This window comes from Chelonia mydas, chromosome 6 (assembly GCF_015237465.2).
Source record: "Chelonia mydas isolate rCheMyd1 chromosome 6, rCheMyd1.pri.v2, whole genome shotgun sequence".
NCBI classification, from domain to species: Eukaryota; Metazoa; Chordata; order Testudines; family Cheloniidae; genus Chelonia; species Chelonia mydas.
Genome location: NC_051246.2, coordinates 52,527,273 through 52,546,856, shown reverse-complemented (window position 1 = coordinate 52,546,856; position 19,584 = coordinate 52,527,273). Strand labels below are relative to the sequence as shown.

General features: G+C 43.3%; 1 protein-coding gene across 5 annotated transcripts in view; it reads right to left on the bottom strand.

Annotated features, from left to right (window-relative positions):
- Positions 1-16,515: 16,515 nt before the first annotated feature.
- CAPRIN1 (cell cycle associated protein 1) overlaps positions 16,516-19,584 on the bottom strand; it is an 80,890-nt gene continuing 77,821 nt past the window's right edge. For all 5 annotated transcript variants that reach the window (XM_007067962.4, XM_037900006.2, XM_037900007.2 and 2 more), the window contains 2 exons: positions 19,194-19,257; positions 16,516-17,771 (listed from right to left, as the gene is read on the bottom strand). In XM_007067962.4, the coding sequence (XP_007068024.2) occupies positions 17,707-17,771; positions 19,194-19,257 (129 nt within the window). In that variant the 3' untranslated portion in view covers positions 16,516-17,706. The remainder of the gene's footprint in view (positions 17,772-19,193; positions 19,258-19,584) is intronic.

Genomic DNA, 19,584 nt, shown 5'->3' with positions numbered 1-19,584 from the left:
TCCTCACGAATTTGTTCAGTCGGCGTAGATCCAGTATAGGCCTCCATCCCCCGTTCTTTTTCTGGGTCAGGAAGTAATGGGAGTAGAATCCTTTCCCTCGATGTTGCGTCAGCACAGGTTCCAACTGTGCCTAGCTGGAGAAGGTGAGCCACTTCTACGCAAAGTAGGTGCTCGTGAGAGGGGTCCCTGAAGAGGGAAGGGGAAGGGTAGGAGGATAGGATATGAATGGGATAGAGTAACCAGACTGAACTATTTCGAGGACCCAGCGATCCTGTGTAATACGCTGCCAGGCATGTTGGAAACTCTGGAGGCGGTGGCCAAATGGGCAAGTAGGCTGTGGAATCAAGTGGTGTTCGCGCAGACCCTCGACTAACGTTTCAAAATTGTTGTTTATTCCTGGATAAGTGGGAGGTGGTTGCTTGAGCTTGATTTTGTCTGCACTTAGGGGGTCTAGAGCGATTCCTATTTATGTCATATGATTTGGGTTGAGGCCGATAATATTGTTGTGTGCGTGGTCTTTGGTAAGGTTGGTATCATTGTCTCCTGGGAAGAGATGGGTGAATACCCATGGTGCACTGTGTCGCTCTAGAATCTTTCATACTGTGAAGAAGTTCATCGGTTTTTTTGGAAAATACTTTGTCTTTATCAAAGGGGAGGTCCTCCACTTTGGTCTGCAGATCTTTAGGGATGCCAGATGCAGAAAGCCATGAAGATCTGCCCATAACCACAGCAGTTGCAGTATTACGGGCTGCTGTGTCTGCCGTGTCTAAAGAGGCTTGTAGGGCCGTTCTGGAAATCAATTGGCCCTCGCTCAGAATTGATTTAAAGTCCGCTCTCCTATCCTCTGGAATGTAGGAGACAGATTCAAAAAGTTTATTGAAGTTATCAAACTCATAGCTGGTGAGGACTGCAGAGTAGTTTGCAATCCTGAATTGTAGAGTGGAGGACGTGTAAATCTTGTGTCCCAAGACGTTAAGGCGTTTAAGGTCCTTGTCTTGTGGGGTGGGCCAATATTGTGGCTGTTTCGTCCTTTGTGCAACTGCATCCATGACGAGAGAGTTCGGTTGTGGGTGATCCTTAGCAGGAACATAGTGTTTACGTTCGGCCTTTCTGCAGGGAGGTAATAAAGAAGCTGGAGTTTGCCAGAGTGTCAGCTGGTTCCAGGAGAGCTTCATTTATAGGAAGCACGATCTTTGAGGATGCAGAGGGTTGAGGATTCTAAGGAGTTTTTGTTGTGTCTCCTGAACCTCTTCTAGGGGGATGTCTTGACTGAATGCCACCCTCTTGAAAAGCTCTTGAAATTGTTTACAGTTGTCCATGTTCTGTGGAGGTGGGGGGGAGGGGGGAAGAGGGCTCTGTCTGGAGCAGATGGAGAATTAGGAGTCGGTGAGTCAGGATATGGTTTGTAGCTCATATTCTCAGGAGGAGGTTCAGGTACTCTAGAAGTGGACGGAGCTGGAGATCAAGGCACAAAAGCAGGTAGTGGTTTCATGGAAGAGGTCTGAGGAGTAGGAGGATGTGGCCAAGTGTACCACTGGGGCCAAGGCATAGGGTAGGAGAACCCAGGTGCTGTCCACGGGGTGGGGGAGGAGAGGAGGGAAGAGTAGGGAAACTGAGGCTGGTGGCTGAAGACTGTAGCCTGAGGTGGAAGAGGGTCCAGTGGAGGAGAAGAGGCAGGTGGGGAGAACTCTGCCTGCTGCTGTATATCGGGTTCGCTGTCAGTGAAGATAGCCAGTTCAGGTGGTGAGAGCGGCTCTTCGAAGAGTGAGCCCTGTGTATCCAGGAGTGGAGAGTTAAGCTCAGGTGACACTGATAGATCACATTCAGTGAGGAACTGCTACTGCTGCTCCCTGGGCTGCGCTGAGCCTGGACTGTGCTCTAGCGCATTAGCAATTGAAACTGAAAGTGTCAGCGGTGCCACGGGTCTGTTGGAGGTGCCCTGCAGGGGGTCCACTGCTGGTGCCGACATTCTTCCCGGCACAGGGGCGGAGCGTGCAGTCGGCACCGCGGCTATTTTTAATGCTGAAGCACTTGGTTCCACGGAGACCTTCCCAGTACGGGAGGTTGGATTCCAGCTTCGGCGGTCTGTGGGAGCCGTGGCTGAGGCTTTAGAAAGGGCTGAGGCACCTGCCTGTGGTGCTGTCAACACAGAGGATAAGGATCTCGCGGGAGACCACTTACCCTTGTCAGAGTCTCTCCTGTGAGACTGCTGTGCTTCTTGCCTCTGCTCCACAGAGGGTGAAGCAACGCTCCCAGCTGGTTCGGATCTGGCCAGGGCACGTGTAGAAGTGGGTTTAACTCTCCCCGTCTCCAAAAGGGGCTGCAGGGATTTTTCCATCAGACGCATTTTAAGTCGCAGGTCCCTGTCACGCCGAGCCCTTGACTTGAGGCTCGTACAGTGGAGGCACTTTGCAGGGATGTGGGTTTCCCCGAGGCAGTTCACACAACGTAAGTGCCCTTCAGACCGTGGTAGGGAGTCCTGACAGGAAACACACTTTTTGAATCCTGAAGCCCCTGGCATTGTGAACTAGAAATGGCAGGGGAGAGTGTCTCAGCAGGAGACAAGCCTGAAGCAAAAAGTTTTTGTTTGTTTGAAACTAAGTAATTAACTATGTAACAACACTAAAGGAAGGGAAACAACTGGGATGTAACTAATAACTATTTCTATATTCTTTGATACTTTTTTCCTACAGAGACCAGGGAAGAGAAGTAGCACTGCCCCAAGTCCCGTCCTCAGCCGGGGACGGTTGAGAAGGAACGGAGGGGGGTGCGGGACACAGGCACTCAGGAAGATTCCAACGAGATGGGAGATGCCAACTGGGCGCCTGCGTCCCGACCAGGCACTGCTACCGAAAATCTCCAATCAACGGCGCCGGAACGCACCAACATCTAGAGTGGCGCACCCACATGGACAGCACTCGAAGAAGGTCCGATGCCCAGGTAGCTGCCTTGCATATGTCAGAGGGACATTACAGAGAAAGGCTGTGGAGGTGGAGACAGCGCTGATAGAGTGAGTCCTAATTGATGTAGGAGGGTGTATTTGCTGAGTTGGTAACAAAGGTGTATGCCGTCAGCAATCCATTTGGAAAGTCTCTGTGTAGAGATAGCATTTCCTTGTGAGTGCAGAGTAGCAAAGACAAAAAGTCTGGGGGTTTTCCTAAATGGTTTTGTTGTATCCAGGTAAAAGGATAATGCTCTGTGAACATCAAGACTGTGCATTGTTATTTCAAAGGCATTAGCATGAGGGTTTGCGAAAAGTGTTGGAAGATGTATAGGTTCATTGAGGTGAAAGGAAGAATGTATCTTAGGTAAGAACCTTGGATGTGCACAGAGTGTGACCTTATCGCGGAAGAACGCAGTATATGGCGGGTCCGCCATAAGCGCCCCCCATTTCTCCTACTCATCTGGCAGACGTGATTGCTATAAGGAAGGCGGTTTTCATGGATAGGTGGAGAAGGGAGCAGTAGCCATCGGTTCAAAGAGTGTATCCATTAGGGCTTTGAGAACTAGATGTAAATCCCAAGGTGCAGCAGGTGGTTTCACATCCAGGTATAATGTCTGGATGCCCTTCAGGAACCTTTTGCTGATTGGATGGGCAGAGACAGTTACATTGTCAACCTTATGGTGGAAGGCGGTGATTGCCACGAGGTGGACCTTGAGTGAGCTCATAGAGAGGCCAGATGTTTTAAGGTGTAACAGGTAATCCAATATCAGTGGGAGAGAAGCAGAAACTGGGGAGGTCTGTTTGCCAGCGCACCAAGATGTGAACCGTTTCCATTTATGCAGTTAGGTAGTGCATGTGTTGTGTGTTCTGCTGTGTAGCAAGACAGTACATACTTGGTCCGAACATGTTAACTCCACATTAGAGAACCATTGATCAACCAGGCCCTCAGGTGGAGACGTTGTACGTCTGGGTGAAAGACTTGTCCCCTACATTGTGATAGGAGGTTGCTGAGTGGTGGAAGGGGAATGGGTGGCTTGACCGACATTTGCAGGAGAAAGGGGTATCACGGTTGTCTGGGCCATGCTGGGGCTATGAGACCGATGTTGGCTCTGTCTGGTCATATCTTCTGAATTACTCTGTGCAACAGAGGCATTGGTGGGAACGCATACACGAGTGTCTCGGTCCAAGGGGAGTATAAAGGCGTACCCCCGTGAGTGTTTCCCAAGGCCTGTTCTGGAACAGAATGTCTGGCATTTTTTGTTTGTTGCTGTGGCGAATAGATCCAGGTCTGGAAAATGTCGGAAAGAATGATGTTGTTGAGTTCCCACTCGTGCTGTAAGGGGAACGATCGGCTGAGCTCGTCTGCAGTGGTATTCAAGAACCTGGCAGGTATGAGATGGAGATATAGATGTTGTGTTGAAGGCACCAGTTCCAAAGTTTTACCGCCTCTGTGCAAAGGGAGTGTTATCGGGCTCCCCCTTGCCTGTTGACATAAAACATGCATGCGATGTGGGCTGTCACGATTTGAATTCGGCAGTTTTGGATGATGGGAAGGAAATGGAGGCAGGAATTGCATATGGCCCAGAGCTCTAGTAAATTTAGGTGAAGCCTGGTTTCTGAAGTGGCCCAGAGACCCTGAATGGTGAGGTGGCCAATGTGTGTTCCCCATCCTGTGGGGAATGCATCTGTGATGATGGTAATTGAAGGGGGATCTTGTCAGAAAGGAATCCCGGTGCAGAGGTTGATGGGAGAGTTCCACCAGAGAACTGAGTCCTTGACTTACTGGGGCATAGTTAGTAACCTGTTTAACCTGTGCTTGTTTGGTTTTTATGCTATGGCTAGCCAACCCTGAAGGCATCACATGTATGGGCGAGCATTTGCAACCACAAATGTGCAAGTGGCCATATGTCCTAAGAGCTGTAGGGAGTCTCAGGCTGTGGGCTGGCACATAGCTGGGTAATAAGGATGCCCATTGCAAGATCACCGCTGGAACTGAGGTGGGCGCCGATGAAGTCGATTTGTTGGGTAGGTTGCAAGGTAGATTTGTTTTTGTTTATTTGCAGGCCCACGGTGCGGAAGCAGTGAAGGGTTGCAAGAATTCTGTGGTTCGCTTCTAACTGAGTGGGAGACTTGAGGAGACAATCGTCCAGGTAAGGAAATATGAGGATTCCTTTTTTCCTGAGATGTGCTATTACAACTGCTAGCACCTTGGAGAAGACTCATGGTGTGGTGGAAAGGCCAAAAGGGAGGACCCTGTACTGGTAGTGTCGTGCTCCCACAGCAAACCTGAGGAAACGTCGATGGGCAGGGTGGATAGAGACATGGAAATATGCGTCTTGGAGGTCGAGGGTTGAAAAATCAATCTCCTTGCTCCAGCGTCTGAATTATCATTGGGAGAGTAACCATCAGGAATTTCTGTTTCTTGACGAACTTGTTCAAACATCAAAGATGGAGGATAGGGCGCCAACCGCCGCTTTTCTTTTCCATCGAGAAGGAGTGGGAGTAAAACCCTTTCCCTCTGTGTTGAAGGGGTACCTCCTCTATTGCTCCGAGATGTATGAGATGATGTACCTCCTGACAGAGCAATTGTTTGTGAGAGGGGTCCCTGAAGAGGGACGGGGTGTTAGGGTGGGTGGGAGGTAAGGAGAGGAAGGGGATGGCATAACTCAATCTGATAATTTCCAGGACCAATCTGTCCGTAGTGATGGTTTGCCAGTTGGCCAGGAACGGACGCAAACAGCGTCCAAAAAAATGGTTGGTTGGAGTTGGCGCTGGAGAGGGTGCGAGGTTTTCTATACCCTCGACCAAGACTTCAAATTTATTTAGGTTAGGAGGGTGGGTTGCCGTTGTTTGCGGAGGGCGACATCATTGGTTCCTGGGCCTATGTCGTTGTGTATCATATTGTCTGAAAGGTGGATGTTGCACAAAGGTATGGAAACGCGGTCGTTGGTATGGCTGATATCTATATTGTCTCTTCTTTGAGGCAGGTGTTTGGATGCCTAAGGATCAGAGAGTGGCATGGGAATCCTTCATGGAGTGAAGGACCTCCTTGGTTGTAGCGGTGAAGAGCTTGTCGCCATCTTCGACCGTATTCTGTATCTCCTTCGGAAAGGAGGAAGAAGCAAGCCATGAGGACTGCCGCATGACGACGGCTGTGGCTGTAGATCTGGTCGCTGCATACGTAGCATCAAGGGTAGCTTGAAGAGCTGTGTGGGAGATCAATTGGCCCTCAGACACCACTGCTTTAAATTGTTGTCGTTTATCCTCCGACACATCAATAAATTATATTACCTTAGCAAAATATGACCCCCAAAATTATGCTAAGAGCGCCACATAGTTCGCTACTCTAAATTGCAAAGTGGAAGAAGATACACTTTGCAGCCAAAGCATCCAGTCTTGTTATTTTTGTCTGATGGAGTGGAGCAGAAGTGTTAGTATTTGTTTTTCTGACTGGCCGCATTGACCACTAGCGAATTAGGTCAAGGGTGCATAAATAGAAACTCAGAACCCTAAGATGGAACACAATATTTTTGGTCCAATCTTTTGCTAGTGGGTTTTATTGTAGCTGGGGTCTGCCAAATAGTTTTAGCAGGTTCCATAATGGTCCCATTAATTAGTAGGGCTATTTTGGAGGCGGTCGTAGCTTGCAGGATGTCTGTAAGCTCGTGGTGTGTTTCAGGTACCTCCTCCAGGGTAATCTTGAGCTCTTCTGCTACTCTGTGAAACAACTCTTGAAAGTGAGCAAGTTCATCAGTAGCAGGAGGTGGTGGGGGTACCATGGCATCTTGTGGTGTTACCAGTATAGAAGAGATGTGTGGGGCAGCAGCGTCCTCTGTAGGGGTGGCGGCTACTTCACGTCTTATTTGGGTTTCAGTGTAAGCAGGCAGTGGGGAGGGTTTGACAGCTTTCCTTTGGGCAGCCCGCGGAAGACCTGAGTGTGGTGCGGTGTAGGTCCAGGTCCATGGATCCCATTGTGGCCATTGCCCTGGGGAGGGGGGATAGGTGGTCCCATCCAGGGATTACCATACCAGTGTGGATAGCCTTGAGGATATGGAGATCGTGCTGAAATGTGTCTCCCAGTTGCAGGTAACTGACTCCGGGGAGAGTATTGAGAGGAAAACATCTGGTCATCATATTCCTCTTCCTCCCACACTTCATTGGGAGGGGCTTGAAGTAGTAGGAGAGTATTGAAGGTAGGGTGCTAAAGGTCTCAGTGATAGGCTGGTGCTGAGGAGAGTCAGGAGCATGGGACACCCTTAAATCCTCTGGCTGTAAAAGCTGCGGGGGAGCTAAGTGACCAGGAGTCAGTGCCAGTGTAGCTGGTTGAGGCAGTGTATGCTGGGGCGTCTGTTGGCGCACCAAAGGGTGTCCCGGGGGCGCAAGCTGGCTCAGTGGAGTAGGAGCCCCTGAGGTAGGCACTACAAGGGAGGCAGGAGACCTCAGGAGGCTCGGTGCTGAGAGCGGCGGCTGTAAAAGTGGCGCCACAATATCAAAGGATGGTGCCACAGCTGCTTCTGCTGTCAGCACCCTAGCAGCTCGTAGCACTGTACTAGCAAAGGTGGCCATAAGAGAGCTGAAAAAGGCGGGTAACTGGAAGCCCTGAGCCTCGGCACCATGTAGTGGGGCAGCCGACTCACCGTCGGTGCCCGCCGCGTGGAAGGGGCTGAGCCGCAGAGCCAGAGTCAGCGGAGACCGGAGAGCCGGTTTTAACTTTGTCCCCGAGGAACTACTCCTGAGGGGAGAGGAAGCTGGCCATTTTTTTTTGCTTTTCCTTTGCCTCTGGAGGGTGTCACAGAGGTTTGCTGGCCAGGGTCAGAGGCAGGTATGAGGGAGTTTTCCAGGAGTAACATTTTAAGCCTGAGCTCCATGGCCTTGCAGGTCTGCGCTTTCAATTTGTTACAGTGGATGCATTTTTGGGGTACATGAGATTCCCCCAAACAGCATACGCACTGTGAATGCCCGTCAGAGATGGGGATGGCATCCTTACAGGAGGTGCATCTCTTGAAGCCTGGGGAGCCAGGCATGTCCGAAACCACGGAGTTCTTTTTTTTTTAAGAAATAAAAGTAACAGTTAATGTAACTTATCTAAGTAATAATTCTAATGACTGAAACTATCTAACTCAACTGAGAAACAAACTAACTAGTTGGTCTCAAAGAGCACTGCTGAACTCCATCTCTAGCCGGGGACAGTAGAGAAGGAACTGAGGAGCCCCGGCTGTGCACGCGTTATTAGAACACTCACCGCTTAAGAGGCAGGCACAGCGTGTGCGCAGCCTGTAGGGGTCCTGCTGTAGAAATCTCTGATCGAAGGCGCTGGGACGCACCTTGACCTGAAGTGGAGCACCCACAGGGACATCTCTCGAAGAAGAACCTGCTATTGATTTCCTGTAGAAGTTTAGCCAAGTCATAGCAATTGCCTTTCAATAGAGAATACTACGTATATTAAAGTTGGTTAAGCACTCTGCACTCCCATGTCAGATTATTCTATCCTTACCCTACTGATGGGCTGTCTGCTCTGCCCTGACAGGGTATCACCTTCCAGGCTGGAGCCCTAGCTTTTGTGATTAGAGTATAGGCTCATTAAGTGAGCTGCAGAGGAAAAAAGATTGAGAGTTCTGTCTCCTCTCTCCCCACCTGATTTTTTTATGCTCGATAAAAACAACTTGAAATGTTTTCTTCTTGTTTTGTTAGACATTCTCATCCTGTATCAGCAAGCTGAAAGGCTCTGCCTTGAAAACTAGTGTAACATCACAGCAGCTAAACAGGTGGAAGTAGTGCTATTAACAAAGGGAAAAGATTTTTAGTCAAACTATTTAATAACTCCTGTTTGTTATTTTGTAAAAACCAGCAAAATATATTAATATATATTCCCCCTTTTGAATTAAGATGTTAAGTGCTCACAATAAACTCCGAGGTCCATCAGGTCTTTGAACAAAGTCTTGAAACACTAAACAATTATACAAATATCAAGATAAAACTCCCAATGTATTTTTTTTTCTAGTGCCAAAGTGTCATCTTAGTCAATCACCACTAGTTAACATAATGCTAATACTGTTTCAGCAAAGCAGTATTACCGTTCGCTATCATTGGGCTATACTCACCTTCTGGGAGCTATCCCCATAAATGAGAATATACTGTAGTATCATTAATTCATGTAACACTTTATAGATCTAAAGCACCACAACCTCATTAACCCCTTGAGAAAGGCCAGAATACTACACAAGTGAGGATAAATGTATTAGGATGTAGCAAACCTGACTCTTCACATCCACACACAGCCAACAGAGCTACAAGCTTTCAGTTCTGGCCTGAAAAATTCTCTGGAACTCCAGAAAACTGTTTATTCTGAACATGGCAGTCTATTCCAACCTACACCTGATTGGAACTGGTCATACCAAGGTAAGTATTTCAAGCATTGTATTTAGACTGCTAAGTCATCTCCTTCAGCATAGACTGAAAGCTCCGTTATGTGTAATTTCTCTCCTTGTCTTCTCAAGTCAGTTTCTCTAAACAAAACATTTGTGCCAAACCTCTCCCTACCCTCCTAATCCTCTTCCTTTTCCCTGTTTTACATCAGAAGTCTCCCTATCCTTTTCAGTTTTGTGAGTCATAGTAGATTTAGGAGATGGGCAGGGCTTGTTTTAAACCTGAAATTCTCTGGTATCCTACCCCACAGGTGATGGAAGAAAAAGCATGTATTTACAGAGGGAGCCCTTTATCACAAAATCGTACAAACATTCCTCTTTACCCCTATTTACAATGTCACAGCGAAGCCAAGTAGTATCTCCTTTTCAATGGCAGAGAAATACAGAGGCTTGAAATCAATGAGATTTGCTGGATGCATTGTTCATCCATCCCTTGCTATACATTCAAATGCATCTGTGCTGGTGCAAACACGCTACCTAATTCAATATCCATTAAATATTCCATATCCATTGAAACTATAAGATTGCAAAAGATGTTGGTAATCTTGTTTCTCATTCAATAAAACTAGGTAAGCTTATAATATTTAAGCTCTATTTAATAAAATCCCAACTGTCAAGTTTTTATACAAAAACTGGAAATTCACCATATTGATAAGAAAAATTTGCCAACCTGAACTCTAGGTTATCAATTCCAGGAAAAGACTGCACTGGCACTAATTTATTCTCAATGCTGGTAACCTCAGACTTGTAGTATCAATCTTTTCAAAACAAAACCTGATCCAAGATATTTGCATAGATACTTATTTAACTCATCCCTGGCTTTAAGAATTTCCAACTATCTAAATTCCTTGTACACGGATACAATTTAAAACTACATTCTCTCCCCTCCTGCCCTCCCCCAGTCCCAGAAAATGATTCATTTACATCCAGATTCCACTGGGAATGTTTGAGAGATGTTAACACAAAAGAAATATTGGGTTTTACAATATTGCAAACTTTTTAGATAAAAAATTGCACTAAAAGTGTAGTTTAATTTCCATGCAGCTATGAATACTAATTAAAGTTCCACTTTTGCTAACAATATAAAGGCTATAAAATAGTACCGTATGAGCAAGTGATATGAATTACTGGGATAATACCAAAGTAACAAGAAAGTGGTAATAACAAAACAGTCCTATAAAATGTAAGTGGAATGTGTGTGCATAAGAGGGAAGGATGGCATAAAGTACTTTTTAAAGGGTTTTTTTTTTTTTTTTTTTTTTTAAGTTTTGATACTGGCCGTGAATGGATTCATTCATTAAATGTGAAGATGAAAAACTGTAAAGATGTACAGGTAGTTAAATATATAAACTGAACCCCCAGATTATTAAAAACTAATAATGAAGAACTGGAGATTTGTCTACCACTGGCGGGGTGGGCTAATTACACCTATCTGGAAATGCTGCTCAGTTTGAGTACTTCTGGAATCAGGAAGTTACCCTTCAAAGTTACATAGTAGTAGTACCACAATAGCCAATTCTGATAAATCCAATTTCAGAAGTGGAATAGCTAAACTTGTCAAACCAAACAACTTCTCAATACAACCCCCTTTACATTCCAAACACAGATCTCAAGACCTGGGTTCTTGAAGAAAATTTCTAGTTAGCAAAAGGAACTTTCCTGTTCTTCATCAAGTCTAGGTCCACAGATCTATGAACCGAATTTTAATAGCATTACCGATCCATGCAGCTCCTCTCTGAGATGAGCCATTTACAATATGAATGTATATCAACTAGCAAACCAATGCCTGTAACATTCAATGTCAAAAGGCCACATTAGAAGATGTGACAATATCCAGTTCAAAGAACAGAGAAACATAATTTGTCACTTTATAAATTTCCTTATTTAAAAAAAGTGCATGAAGATCTCATAGCTCAGAGAAATGAGCCCACAGGATAGAAGGGGTGGGACTTCAGAAGCCTCCAAAATGGCCCACTGGATCCCCTTTTATATGGAAAGCGTAGAATCAGTGAAAATTTCTGACACTCCTTAATGGACAAAAATGTTACTAGGAATGCCACTTCCATGTAAAGAAATTAAAGGGAGATTTCTCTCAAAGGCTCAAATTTATCATTAGCACAGACTACTCAGTTTAGAACTCCACAGCGGAGTCTGGTGAATTTGAGAAGATATTAATTATGCTACCTAAGAAGATGCTCAGTGTCTGAGTAGGTACAAAAGCTTTCTTCTCCTAATATAAAAGGATGGGTGACAAGGCTACCACTTGAACTCTCAGGGTGGCTAGCTTGGATCCCATATTTAGAGTGTAAGAGAAATCTTAGAGTATGCTTTGTTCCCACTGAAGACAGGGAATCGTCCTCCGTTACATCAGGATCTGAAGCAAAGCTAGGTATAAGTATACACTTAATTACTTTCAAGAATGCATTTTTCACCATGTTATTCTTTAGATTTCTCTTCCAAGTCCAGTTAGCTAGCCTCCCTCTGTTTGTCCAGGTAGGTACACAACAGGGTCTTAGGATAAAGGTTACTCCTTGACAAGAATACTGGAGGGCTGGAGGTAGGGTGACCAGATGTCACAATTTTATAAGGACAGTCCTGATATTTGGGGCTTTGTCTTATAGATGTGCCCATTACCCCCTATTCCCTATCCCAATTTTTCACCCTTGCTATCTGGTCACTCTAGTTGGAGATTAGATTTACCAGATCTGAGATCAGATCTGGCTTAGGAGATAGTTTTGCCCCATCAGGTAACTGGCTCTTTAAAGAAGGGAAAAAAAGAATACACACAGAAAACCTGTTTGTCCCTCTGAGACAGAGCATATGATGCCCCTACAGTTGGGACCACTTCTGGAAAAGTGTTGGGGAGATTTTGTATTGAACGGGAGGCAAACAGATCCATCTGCAGAGTACCAAAGTGGTATCAGTTCTACAAAAACCTTTGAGAAAAATGATTATTCTGCTAGGTCAACCCTCTGGTAAGTGAGTCAATTGGCTGTAGAATTCAATGTCACTCTGATGCATATAGCCCTTAGAAAGAAGATATTCTTCGGGCCAGGTGAACAGCAGTTAGGCCTCCTTCTGGAATGTTTTGATAATGTATGACATATTAGATGAGCTGATGATGGTCATGATCTTTCTGAGGAGTGGAAACAGGGCCGTGAGAACATATCAGATATCCTAACATTCCAGTCAGTAGATACAATAGAACTGCTTTTTTACTGAACAAATGTCCAGACCATCTGATGCTTTGAGAGGAAGTTGAGAGAGATCTTGTTCTCAAATCACACAGCAAGATAAACACAAGCTCTGAAGTAATTTCAGCCTCCAAAAGGAACATTGAGTTTCAGCACAAGTGAAGATTCTAGAGCTTTATACACACGTTGTTCCACTATAGAGTATTCATCCAGGATACAGAATCCCCATTAGGCTCAGCCTATTCAATCTATAGGTGTATTAACATTTATTATAAATCGGTCAAAGCTTCCACTGTTATTCTAGAGCAATGGTTTTCCATTTGCAGACTCCTACCAAATTTCAAGTGGAGGTGCAGACCCCTTTGGAAATTCAACTTGTGGTCAACAGATCCCTATCATAAAAGTCTTGGGACGAAAACTGATTGAATAGAATTCTACTATAAACATTGCAACTGCTCAGCCCGGCATTTGACACAGCGTAAGAAAGGGCACTAAACTGTGGACTTCTATGGTAAGACCACCACTTCTGAGTTTTCACCTTATTTTCCATAGTCACTTTTCATGGACCCCTTAGGCAGTCTGCGGCCGCCTGGGGGCATGAGGCCCTCAAGTTGAAAACAAGTGTTCAATAGGAAAAAAAAAATCTCTGAAGGCAACTGATTCTATTGCCACAATCCACAAAAGGCAGTGAATAGCCTTCTTCATGTCCCTGTTCTTCTAGTGGCTAGACACTGGTTACATAGCAGAAGTCTAGGAAGAACAGCACAATTTTATGAAGTGAGCTGTTTAATGTCCAAAAAACCCATGTCTGAGGTGATTAGTATTCAAACAGTCTACTAGGTGAATTCTGAGTTCCGAGGACTCGGAACTGACCACTTGGTTTAAACAGGGCTATGAAGAAGCCATGCAGAAGACTTGGAATCAGAAGTAGAATGTCCAAGTTTCTTCTGGATCAGTTGGATTTTGGGTCCGTTCCACTTTGTCGGAGGCCTTCATCCAGTTATATTTTGATCAGAGGGGGTTAAAGGCTGCTTCGCTTTCCCATACTATGACCAAGTCCTTTAATATTGGATTTATACGAGGATTAGATTTCTATCATCTTGCCCAATTCAGAGATTACTTTGCCTAAGATCCTGTTCAAAGGGAGGATTTTAGCTAGAGTGTCCTTGCTCCAGAATCTGAACCAAACCTGGCAAGAGAGAAACTGACCAGAGAGACTCTGGACAAAATGTGACTGGCCGAAGCCATTTTGTGAAGAGAAGCTCCCAGAACCTGAAGTCTCCTTAACAATAGAGAGAGGACTGGCTAGACATCAACCCATAAAGACTGGATGCTAGAGGTCTCTTGGTCTGCTATAGTTGCCTCAAAGTTCCCAGGAAGTGACAAATCCCCCCACCTGTGGCTCGTTAGGAAGGAAATCTACGAAACTCACTCAAGTGCTAATTGAATCAGGAATAAAAGCTCCCAGAAACAAGTTAAAAAGTCCTCTCTGAATCATTCCCAAGAGAGCCTTTGTGAGGAGGGGTGTCCTGTGCAAAGGGGTGAGGAACTCCCCCATCAGGCTTGGGATTTCTTCCTTTAATTATTCTTCTGAGGAGATATTAAAGGCTGCAGGTTCCTAGGAAGGAGCTCAGGTGAATCCAACAGGCATTAGAATCAGGCAGAGAAGGTCCAGCCATAGAATGCAAGCTTCTGGGTGATTTGCTTCAGGGTAATGACCATATTAGTCAGGCCATATGAGATCCATGGATGTATGCCCTGAAAGGAAAGTAAATTAGGAGCTCAGAGTCAAGCCTCACAAACCCTTAATTACTGTCTAGGGGTATCCTTTGAGACTGACTGCTTGGCTTCAATCCTCCATAGCCCAAAGGGAGGCAGAAGCTCATCTGATATTCCATATGCAGTAGCAGCACGGGTGGTGCTCTCCTCACTGGCCTCAGTTACTCCCCTAAGAGCTTGATGTGGCAACAGTTAATCAGATGACTCGGTATAACCAATGCCATCAAAACTGGGATGTGCAGTGATACGGCGCCACTTGTAGCATCTCCAGCTGAGCTTTGACTGCTGCTCAGGTCTTCAGTCATGGTGATGAGGAGTGGAATGCCACCTGACCTGGCCAATTCTGATGTCTTTGGTGCCTCCTAAGAACAGGCCTCAGCTAAACCCCAGAGCAGGACTAGCCAAGCATACTGTTTTCCTTTTCAACAAGCTTACTAGCAACTATATGTGGCTGCTGGGTATCAGTCAGGGACCCTCAGGAGTGAAGAATGTACTGGGGATGCTCTCCCTCGGGAGAGAATCAAATCTGAAGTCAAATCAGGGATTGCAGAGGCTAAAGAGCTCTGAAATTCTTAAATGTAGAATGAAACTCAAAAAGAAAGTTCTGCAGCAGGAGAGTATTAGTTTGTCCTGTCTGCACCATGGAGGCGGAAGAGAAACAGAGTAACATCTCTGGACAGGTGTGGACAGCTATTCCAATGATGGATATATCTGGTGCTATCTTCTGAAGTGCAGGCTGGAAGACTAGTTAGTGGATCTATGAACCTTAATGTGATGGAGAAGGTCAGTTTTCAGCAAGGGGTTTATTAACCATACATCTGTTAAGATTAATGGAATTAGAGTGAACATTCGGGCTAGATATGTATTCAAAGCACTTGTTTTATGTACTACAGATGATTATAGTACATTTCTATGTATCATTAGCATACAGTAGAAGGGTTAGACTGCCTAAAGGCCATTTTCACACACAAGCTCACAAGATAACACCTCAAAATAACAGGTCTCAATTACCCACATTTTATTAGTTCATTTAAATGATATCATTGAAAATAAATGGATACGCCCACATTTTTGGAAAATGGAATGTCCTGTTCTATTCAATGGCCTTCAGTTAAGTATGTTGTAAGTTCAATGAAAAACTAAAATTATTTAAGAATCAGTTGGGATGCAGCAGAAAGCTGAATGGCTCTCTGTCTACTACTTATTTCTAAATAGCTTAAAAGGAAAACATTGAGAAGACTCCCCTATTTTCCTAAAAATCAGCATTAAAAAGCTTATCTTTTTCCAACTGTAAGGAAATAGCAACAGACAATTAAATGGGACTGCACCAGCAGCAGTTTGCTGTATGGTCACAAGAGTGACTTGCCATCATACTGCAATGTATATCATTGAATTACTATGGGAAAAAGTGCCACCCCAAGCAACTAATGTGTTTGCAAGATGACTGTTTACTGTTGCTTCCACAAAACTGTGATGTCTTCCAGTAAGTACAATATCTGTAATTAATTTCCATGGTCTTTACATTCTGGTCATGACAAAGTGAAAGTCACATGCATTGAGTTTGGGACTATTTCATAATAAAGTAAAAAAAGCTTCGGACTGTCATGACACAGTATAAAACATCCCCCAAATGACAGCAAACCCTTCATTTTGGTTTAGTAAAAGCAATACCATTACCTCGTGATTAAACATCCTCTGTTCGATATGTGGCTGTTGCTTAATATGACCCTTTATAGCACTTTACATTTTCAGTGTGCTATAAAATGCATTTGTACTCAACACCTCTATTGAGGTAGCTATGTATTCTCCCCATTTTAGATAGGGAAACAGGCACAAAGAGATTAATCAATTTGACAAAGATCATACCGGAAGTGAGTGGCAAACTTGGGGTAAGATTTATGAGTTCCCAACTCCCAGTCCCAAGCTAATTCTTCTACACCATATGTTGACTTGATGAATATGGAAGTCTCCATGGGGAAAAAAATTCTCAGTTAATCCAATTAGTATGAAGACAACGGACAATAATTGTGAGAGTTATAACTTCTGGAATAATTTAAAAAGGAACAAAAGGCTTATGTAAATCTGTAAGGTGAATTAGAGAATAAGCTTATGAAATGTCTATCCCCATTATGTTAAGTCTGCATCAGTAGCTGAAAACGATTGTTCCAGAATACAGTTTTTATAAACATGTTTTATTTGTCTTGCTTATACCGTTAGAACTGTAACTGCTGGCTGTCATTTCCCTTAAAAGGGGAAACCAATCAAAACACATACTGGTGCTTTTCAAAAGATAGCAATTAAAAGGGCAGCAGCAGCGGGCATTTGAGATTTCTTAAAACCTTCAGGCTGCAGGAAAGACGAAAGGACATGTGACCAAAAGTGTTATGATTATCCATTAGAGATTTCCATCAGTACCTGTATCAGTTATTTAGGTGATAATACAGAAGGTCAAGTATTAGTGACAGACAATGTGCAAGTCATAAGGAATGATAGAGACAATACCAATCCTTACAAAAGTCATTGCTATCAAAGAAACTTAAATATGTTCAAGAGAGATATCTAAATACTTCACATCAAATATACAAGTGGCCATCCAGATTATATCCTATATTTGCAGAAGTTTTAAAGTGCCAATCAAAGCTAATTTTGGGGGGGAAGGAGGGTTAAAAAAACCTTATACAATTACATCAGCAGTTACACAAAAGCAATTTATGTATCCTTAGCCACAGTAAACTGAGCCTGGTGATGGAGAATGCTGTAGCTAAGGGGTGTGTTGTCTATCAAAAGCTGGCTGTAAGCTTATTTGTCTAGTTAGGGATATATGCATCATTATGCATCTTTAACTGTTCAGTGCTTCATTTTAACATGAAAAAGCTGAAATGCAGTTGCTCTGCCAAACCACACTTCATTTCTTCCATCCTTCTTTCATGAGGAGAGTTTAATTTTGTCAACTGCCATCACAATAAGATCTTTAGGGATTTGCTGATTTTATTTGTTGAATCACTATAGAATGTCAGAAGTGAGGCAGTCTTGCTTTTTTCTGCCACTTTAGTTAACCACGGAGATTTGATCACCCTGAAATTGCCTTTTTTGCTTTACTCATAGCCAGAATAACAAATCTGAATCTCATGTGCAAGGCTCAAGATGATGCTTAGGACAGAACATGCAGAGTAAACGTTGTTTCTTTCCATATCCAGGTAATATAAAGCTGACAACTGTAGTCCTGTCTTTATGGGTAATGAAAAAAGTCCCATTACAATGAACTTCCTGTAAGGGAGAACAAATAGATAATAACTCTTCTGGTAACATGTATGGTACATTGGCCAGTGTGTTTTTGGCGTTTAATATAATCCTGTGGATTAGTTTAATTCACTTGCTGAGCATTCATTTGAGACATCCCTCTGTTGGGTCTTGGGGGCCCTCCACGACCTAGAAAATAAAAACAGCACTTAAATTTTGTATCAAATCAGACCATTTTAGAGTTCATAAAGGGTGTGACTCAAGTTTGGTCTCAATAACTCTGGTTTAGAATTTATAGGGTATATGCTTACTGTACTAATACATGGTCAATATTCTTATCCATTCAAACACAATCACACATGTATGCCTATTAAATCATCTAATCAATTCCTTCCTTTCCCCCTCTTGGTATTTTTCATAATTTTCCTCAATCTCTTAGATTAATTTAAATTAACTTCTAACAAGATAGACATATCAATTTAGAAAACCTATCTTCAATCAATCCACCCTTCTGCCAAAATACTTACCTGCATTTTATTGGCAATGAGCCCTGGACTTTCCTGTTATTTGGAATATATTTATGCACAGCATTGCTATAACTTTACCACGATTAGATAGACTCTCAATCCCCATTCCCATCACACTATTTATTAGGACAGTTCCTTTTGACAACACATACAGACATTTCCACAAGGTGGCTAATGTTGTTAAGATTTCAACATTTTAGGCAGCAGAAATGGAGAACATGCAATGTAGTTACCAAATGCCTGTTGAAAAACTATGGAAGTATTGTTGAAAAGTAATTAAAGTTCAAATGCAGAAATATTAGCTCAACTACAGTTTTGGCTATTTGATAAACAGTTAGTTTAAGCGCCTACATGATTGAGTGACTTCAATATATTAATATTTTTGTTTCATTCTCAAAATAAAGTACACTGTGCAGCTGCAAATAAGGCTGGAAATATTTTAGGAGATTTTTACAAAGGGAAAAACCCACCCACCTCTATTTTTTAAGTATCAATTCCTATAATCACTTTCTTGCAGACTCTAGGAACTAAATGAACAAAAGGCAGCGTTTGTAAATATGTAGACCAAACAAAAGTATTCCGCAACAGGCCGCAAGTAACGCAACACGTCTTTATTGAAATTGAAGAAACATCAATATACAAATTCAGAAGTCAAGGGAGCTTTAAAAATGCACAAAAGTAAAGCCTGCAGTCAAAATTCTAGCAAATCTTGTCAGCAAAAAATTAAAATTCCAAATTGGGTTAGATGGGGCAGCAGTGAAATGGGTGCAAAGCTTTACCAAAAAAAAATATTTTCAAGTTTTCAGGGCTCATTTTGTTTTAGTAAGAAAAAAGGCAACTAAATAGTGTGAATGCAAAGATAAACTTAAATCTTAGCAGACAAATGTAACTTCTTACAAACAAAAATACTTCATTCAACAGCCAATTAACAACTTCCAACAAAAAGTTCCAGGAAAATTTAAATTTTTTGAATTGTGGCCTATTAGTTATATATGATAAAATGTTTTCTGATCCACAACCCTCTAAGAGATTGCATCAGAAACTCCAGTTCAGCAGAATGAGGAACGTATCATTTGAGTATTACCTCGAGGGGCTCCCCGCGGTCCACTCTGTCCAGAGCCACGTTTAAAATTCTGTTGATATCCATCCTAAAGAAAGTATAAAGTGAGAAAAGTAAATTAAAGGTATCCTCATTAAACCATCACAGTCATTTGTTCCGTCTTAGAAAGTTAAATATTTGCTATTAAAAATATTAAGTTTCAAGAGTATTTAGAATAACCCATCCATTTTTCAGTATATGAATTCAGGTAAATGATGCCAGTGGGGGCACTGCCAACATACAGAATTGTAATTCTTAGCAGGAAATCCTAATCTGCCTCACAAGACTAGAAAGGAGTTAGGTTCATTAGCAACTAACAAACATCTTAAACTGTTTTCACTGACTACGTGATTAAACTTTACATAACATATCTAGG